The sequence below is a fragment of the Andrographis paniculata genome, unplaced genomic scaffold (genome assembly GCF_009805555.1).
Source record: "Andrographis paniculata isolate CXL003 unplaced genomic scaffold, ASM980555v1 Contig37END, whole genome shotgun sequence".
In the NCBI taxonomy this organism is placed as follows: Eukaryota; Viridiplantae; Streptophyta; class Magnoliopsida; order Lamiales; family Acanthaceae; genus Andrographis; species Andrographis paniculata.
Genome location: NW_026137570.1, coordinates 6611638 through 6618996, shown reverse-complemented (window position 1 = coordinate 6618996; position 7359 = coordinate 6611638). Strand labels below are relative to the sequence as shown.

The 7359-nt window shown below is 27.4% G+C and overlaps 1 protein-coding gene across 1 annotated transcript; it reads left to right on the top strand.

Moving 5' to 3' along the window:
• Window positions 1-4782: 4782 nt before the first annotated feature.
• LOC127250276 (tetrahydroberberine oxidase-like) lies at window positions 4783-6666 on the top strand. The gene has a single exon (XM_051273464.1). The coding sequence runs from the start codon at window positions 4820-4822 to the stop codon at window positions 6482-6484; it is 1665 nt and encodes a 554-aa protein (XP_051129421.1). The 5' UTR covers window positions 4783-4819; the 3' UTR covers window positions 6485-6666.
• The last annotated feature ends 693 nt before the right edge of the window (window positions 6667-7359 follow it).

Sequence of the window (7359 nt, the reverse complement as noted above, 5' to 3'; positions counted from 1 at the left end):
CAACTGGATCTGTCGTCGTCTCTTTGCATAAAGAGAGAAAGAGAAAACTTAAATCCTAATTCAAATATCTTTTAAATCTGATTCTAATTGGTTTAATGATTAATTATAATATATAACTAGTCGAGATTAAATTGCAATTTTATATAAAATAAAATATTAATTAAAAAAAACATTTCGATAGAAATGCATATGATAGAGAGAGGCCTCCATTCAATTCAATAGTGAAATTGTGTCGAACCATAATATAAATAATATATTATATCGTATATATATATTAAGCTATAGTATAAGAAATTTTTGAACAATAAATTAATTAATATGTTAAATATCGTATTATAATGAAATAAATTAATTTTTTCTTTTTCTATAATAAATTATAAATTTAAAAACACATATATATTCTTGCTGAAGAAAGAGTTGACCTCAAGAAGATGATAAATACAAAATTATAGTATTATATTTAATTTAGTACATTGTATTCAAAAGGTATTGACAAAGACACGTTTTTGACAAAAAAATTTATACCAAATCAAACTAAAGAAGATTTCTTATATAAATCGATTGAGACTACCAAGAAAAAGACCAACTGATATATTCAATAATATCTTATTCTATTTACTTATAATTTGATTTTTAGTTTCACAACCACTGCAAAAAAAAAAAAAAAAAAAATATTATATTTGTAACGGAATTTCGTCCCTAAAGATTACGTAGCTCCTAAAGATTACGTAGCTAACGTAATTTCATCATTAATTCAGTCTCTAATATCATTAGTGACGGAACAAGTAAATTTAAAGACGAAAAAATCTCGTTATAAAAATAATATTTTCTTATAGTGAACCTTCAATTATTTATTTATTTTTTAATATAAAAATATGTTATAAACTCTTAAAAAAATATCATATTCAAATTATTATTCAAAACAAAACACAAAACCTAAATAAATACTCCTTTATATTTCACACATATATAAAATTTTCAAGCACTTTTAAATACAAAGCACAAATTATTTAATATTTTTTGAAATATTGATGGTATTATTTAAAAAGACTAATCATTCACACTTGCAAAAAAATGTTTGCTACTTCTCAATTAATTGATTTAAATTTAGGTTATATTTAAATTTTACTATTCCCTCTATAATATAGAGCAATATTCATTTGATTGGAAATATATTTTAACATGGTATTCACTTTTTTTGTTTTTTTAGTAAAAAAATAAAAAAATAAAAAAAAAGTTATAAGGGATAAAAAGTACTATCTCCGTCCCACATACCGTGTCTACTATACCGTAGACACGTTATTTTAAGAGGAGTTTAATTAGTAGATAATTAAGAATGTATTAGTGAAAATAATTATCCTATAATATAAATAATTATAAATTAAGATTAAAATAACTAATTAGTTTGATTAAATTTTTTAAAAAAAAAATTAAAAAGTTTAAAATGAGATTAAAGTGTTTAATTATTTTCCAAAAAAGGAAAGTGACATGGTACGTGGGACGGACAGAAACGGCAATATGGACATGGTATGTGAGACGGAGGGAGGAAGTAGTATTATTTTTAACTAAGAAAAAAGTAAGTTTTTATTTTTTATTTTTTATTTTTAATGACAGACAAATAATGTATAAATAATGTAAAGCAAAAAAATATTAATCAATTTTATCTCAAAAATTTTGGTACCATACTATAAATATGTTATTTTAAGAAGACTTTGGAGATTCTAATTTTTCGAAGTTTTATTATATACTCTCTCCGTCTCAAAAAAATAGTTTTATATTGCTATTTTCGTCTGTCTCAAAACAATAGTTTCATTTTTGGTAATAATCTTTTCAACTTTTTACAAAATTATCCCAAATTTTCATAATAATTATATAAAGTAGCGGCAATTTAGTCTTTTAAAAAAACTTTTACAACTCTACCAATATAATAATATTATTCCTTAATTTTCGTGTCAATCCCAAATATCTCTATTATTTTGGGACAGAGGGAGTATATTATTTTTGTGTAATTAATAAGCTTGGAAATTATAGACTCGGAATTTTTCAAGTTTCATCATATATATTATTTATATTTAATTAAGAAGGCTCAGAATTTTCCGAGTCCATTAAAATAGTTTCGAAATTTTCAAATTTCTATCATATATATTATTTATATTTAATTAAGAAGAGATAGCACTACAAAAATAATTATATTTGTAACGGAATTTCGTCCATAAAGATTACGTAGCTGACGTAATTCCATCATTAATTCCGTCTCTAATATCATTAGTGACGGAAAAAGTGGATTTAAAGACGAAAAAATCTCGTTACAAAAATAATATTTTCTTGTAGTGTAGAATTCTCCGAGTCTATTAAAATAGTCTCAAAATTTTCAAAACTCTATTATATACATTATTTAGATTTAATTAATAAGGTTCAGAACGTTCTGAGCCCATTTAAATAGTTTCGTAAGTTCCAAATTTTTATTTTATATATATTATTTTTGAATAATAAGAATGTTCAGAATTGGTCGAGCCTATTAAAATAGTTTTAGAATTTCAAAAAAATTATTTAATTAGATACAATATTTTTAATTACGAAATATTTTTGTAGTTCAAATGTGTCATTTAGTAACAAAAATTAATTTTATCACTAATAATAAATTATATACTACAAAATTAATTTCAATGCTAATTTTTTTTTTGCTAGAAAATTCTATTTTTATAGTAAAAGGGTTTTAGCTACAATTTTGATTTTGATTTTTATTTTTTTTATAACTAAAACCTTTTGGCTAAAAAAATCATGCATATTTTGTTGCTACAACTCTTTTGTTATGAATTTTATTTTTACAGTAAAAGAGTTTTAGCTATGAAATTATATTTTTGTAGTAATATCTCTTTTCTTAACTTTCATTGCAAAAAACATATTTTTAATTACGAAAGTTATATTTGTCGCCAAAAACTTTTAATAACGCGATATACACGACGAAATGAGTTTCGTCACAATTTTTTTTTTTTTTTTTTTACTATGAATTCATTACTTTTCGCTACGAAAATTTTCTTAGCTAAATTTCAAATATTTTGTAGTGATTATATATATTATTTATATTGAATTAAGAAGATTGGGAAGTTTCTAAACTCGTAAAATAATTTAATTCATCGCGCACAAACCCCTTCTTCTTTTTCTGAGCGGCGGCAACACACAACATCTATAATCACTACAAAAAAATAATATATTTATAACGAAATTTCGTTCCTAAAGTTCACGTAGCTAACGTAATTCTATCCCTAATTCCGTCTCTAATATCATTAATAACGGAAAAAGTGGATTTAAGAATGAAAAATTCTTGTTACAAAATTGATATGTTTTTTTGTAGTGAATTATACTTCATCACCAACAACTAGAGGCAGCGGCAGCTTACTGGAAAAAGGGTCTTTGGTTGATTGCTTTCGAATTTGTTTTAAATTAGTAATTGTTTCGAAAATTTCAAAATAAAAAAAGTTTAATCCAAAAAATTCCGAGACGATGAGGAATATTAAATCACACCTGTGGTGACTGCAGCTTTAGATTTGATCTCAAAAATTCCGAAGCTACATAAAATAATCTCGAAAAGTCTAACACTATATCAAATAACTTCAGAATTTCCAAAACCATTGACAGGGTGACAAATTTTATTTTTCGAGCGCGTTCTCGATACAAATTTGAAAGGTAAAAACCTTGTTTGAAGTTTAGGGGTTATTATTATTATAACAACTATTATTGCATTACTTTATAATAATTTTTTTCTTTCTAAAGTAACATTCATAATGAATATTTTTATTTAAAATATTATATTTGAAATTATTATTTTATCCAAAACACTCTTATCCCTAAAAAATTTAGCTAAAAAAAATTTCGTAGCAAAATGTGATAATTTATAGCAAAAAATTTAGTAAAGGTTTTTGGCAATAAATATAACTTTCGTAACAAAAATAAGTTTTTTGTAATGAAAGTTAAGAAAATAAATATAGCTACGAAATATGATTTCGTACCTAAAACTTTTTTACTATAAAATTAAAATTTATAACAAAAAGAGTTTTATTAGTAACAAAATATATGTGATTTTTTTTAGTCAAATGATTTTAACTATGAAAATTAATTTTGTAATTTAAACGTTTTTGCTACGAAAATAAAATTTTGTAGCAAAAAAAATTTAACAAAAATAAAATTAATTTTGTAATACATAATCTATTTTTAGCAATGAAATAATTTTTTATTGCTAAATGATACGTTTTAACTATAAAAATATTTCGTTATTAAAATTATTGTTGCTAATCAAATATTTGAATTAAAATAATAATATAATATAACGTAAATGATATTAATAATATAAAAAATATTAGATTTGATATTTTTAAAACTTTTTTAAGAGTCAATGATTCATCCTTTCACCTTTTTTTTTTTAGTAATTTTATAAATTAAATTTAAAATAGTAAAAGAAGAAATTTATGTGTATAAATAAAGAAATTTGTAATTGTCTTTTTTTTTTTTTTTTTTTTTTTAATTAAATATTCAAACTTAAAATAATAGTAAAAATTTAGAAGGCATATACACATTAGAGCTCAGTCCGTGCCATTCTCTAATAAATTTTCCAATGAAATTCTAAGAAAGAAAGTGTCAAATTCAAAGGGGTTTTTTCAACGCCTAAAAAAACTTTGAATTCAAGAATCCAACTACGCGTATGTCCCTTGTCGTTCTTCTTCTTCCTTAACTTTTTTGGTGAGTATAAATAGAGATGCCATCCATCGATCATTTCATCACAATCCCACAAATCATTTCAGCCAACAAACCCTAAATCAACATGACAACCAAGATCACCACTTCAAGAATTTCGAACGTTTCCATTTTCATATGTCTTGCAGCTGTTCTCTTGATTTCTTTCCCAATTCCTGCTGAATCCCGACATGAAGGTCATAATCACCATGAATTTCTGCAATGTCTGTCCATTCGTTTGCAGAATCATAGCCATGGAATTTCCAATGTTGTTTACACTCCCAACGAGTCCTCGTATTTGTCGGTTCTTCGAAAATCCATACACAACCTGAGATTCATGTTGGCTCCTACTGCTCGACCTCAGGTCATCGTCACGCCGTTGCAGGAATCCCAGATTCCTGCGATTGTCGTTTGCGCGAAACAAAATGGCATGCAAATCCGGACTCGAAGCGGCGGGCATGACTACGAGGGACTCTCGTATACCTCCCCAGTGCCGTTTGTTATCGTCGATTTGTTCAACCTCAACGACATAGCTATTGATGTCGCACAAATGACCGCATGGGTTCAAACCGGTACGACCAACGGGCAATTGTATTATGCAATAAGCCAAAAAAGTAATACAATTGGTTTCCCGGCGGGATCATGCCCCACAGTCGGAGTTGGCGGGCTCTTTAGCGGTGGAGGCTATGGGCCACTGTTTAGAAAATACGGTCTTGCTGCCGATAACATCGTCGATGCACGCATGGTCGATGCTAGTGGGAGGATGCTCGATAGGAAATCCATGGGCGAAGATGTTTTTTGGGCCATACGAGGTGGTGGTGGTGCGAGCTTTGGAGTTATAACAGCTTGGAAAATCAAATTGGTAACGGTTCCAGATACAATAACAATATTTTCTGTTAGCAGGACTTTGCAGCAAAATGCTACAGAGCTCGTCCACAAATGGCAATACGTGGCTCCTTTTATGCCCAATGATATGCTACTTGCGATCAATGTTGTTCCGATAACTATACCGACCACTGGAGAAAGAACCGTGCAAGCCAGTTTTAATTCAATGTTTTTGGGAAGGATCGATCGATTGCTTGAGTTATTGGAGCAAAGCTTTCCGGAGTTAGGCGTGAGAAGAGAAGATTGTCTTGAAGTTAGCTATATTCAATCTGTAGTCTTCAATGGAGGTTACAATGTTCTACAGTCACCGGAGCTCTTAACTAGCAGAAATCCCGAAGTTCCAAGCGCAATTCGAGCCACAAGGTTTAGTTTTAAAGCAAAAACTGATTACCTACTCAAGCCAATTCCAAAAAGTGGTATCGAAGGTATGTGGAAGTTATTGCTGGAACGTGCACCCGACATGGCAGAACTGTTGATGACCCCGTACGGTGGAAGGATGAATGAAATATCAGAATCCGCAATTCCATTCCCTCATCGAGCTGGAACCCTCTACAAATTCCAACAATTGGCTCATTGGACACGCCCTGAAGAATCTGAAGCATCCTTTAGTTGGGTAAGAAACTTTCATGGCTACTTGACTCCATTTGTTTCGAAATCTCCTCGTTTGGGCTACCTCAATTATCGTGATCTTGATCTGGGAGTCAACAATGGCGACAAAACTAGCTATAGAGAAGCTAGTAAATGGGGATTGAGTTACTATAAATCCAACTTCAAAAGATTAGTTCGAGTAAAGACTATGATTGATCCGACCAACTATTTTAGAAATGAGCAAAGCATTCCCGTCCAACATGGCCGCAAGAATTATTAGGATGACTAATTGTTTCAATGGAGGTGGAAGAGGAAGAAGAAGATACTTCCCCATGAAGACTATAACAAATTCCTTTATTTTTATTGAGCTTATGTAATAATATTCATATTCAGATTTTATTGTAATTGAATTAATCTATTGAATAAGATTTTATTTTCCCATATTTACATATTGTATTTCTTATGAAAATTAAATAAATGAAAAAGCAACAGACCAAAGTATATATACATACATATATATATATATATTAAAATTTGTAGACATAAATCACCTTTTAATTTTTTATCAACCATTGAAGAACTATTTTTCAAGTTAATAGACACTTATATTCTTTACACTCAAATTAATAAAGAAATTATGTAAAAGATATATAGGTATACCTTATTTAATTCGATACAAAAATAGAATGGATGATCTAAAATTATAAATATAACGATATTAATGAATTCATTATGTTGGTATATAAAGTTTCAAAATTTCGACATACACGATTTTCTAGTATTAGTTATATTTTTTTTAGTATTAATTTTGGACATTGTGATATTTATATTTTTAGTCATTGGAAACTATGAAAGTATTTTGTAGAATTATGATGTTGCTTTTGTAAAATAATTTTTATTAATTTTTAATACTATATTATAAGAAGAAGTATTATATTTTCATTATAAAATATGAATTATACTTTTTTATTAGAAATAATGTAACATATAAAAGAACAAATCAGGAATTTTTTTCTTCTTTTTGGAGTTTAGATGTTAATTTAAATAAATTATTTTTCGAGAGAAAAAAAAAATACTATATATATTTATGAAGAAATCCAAACGTAGCATAATATCATTATTTTCTAGTAGGGTCGAAGAAAAAGAAGACATGAA

What these genes read in the sequence shown, in the direction of transcription:
- LOC127250276 (XM_051273464.1), top strand. Translation starts at nt 4,820, where the DNA reads ATGACAACCAAGATCACCACTTCAAGAATTTCGAACGTTTCCATTTTC.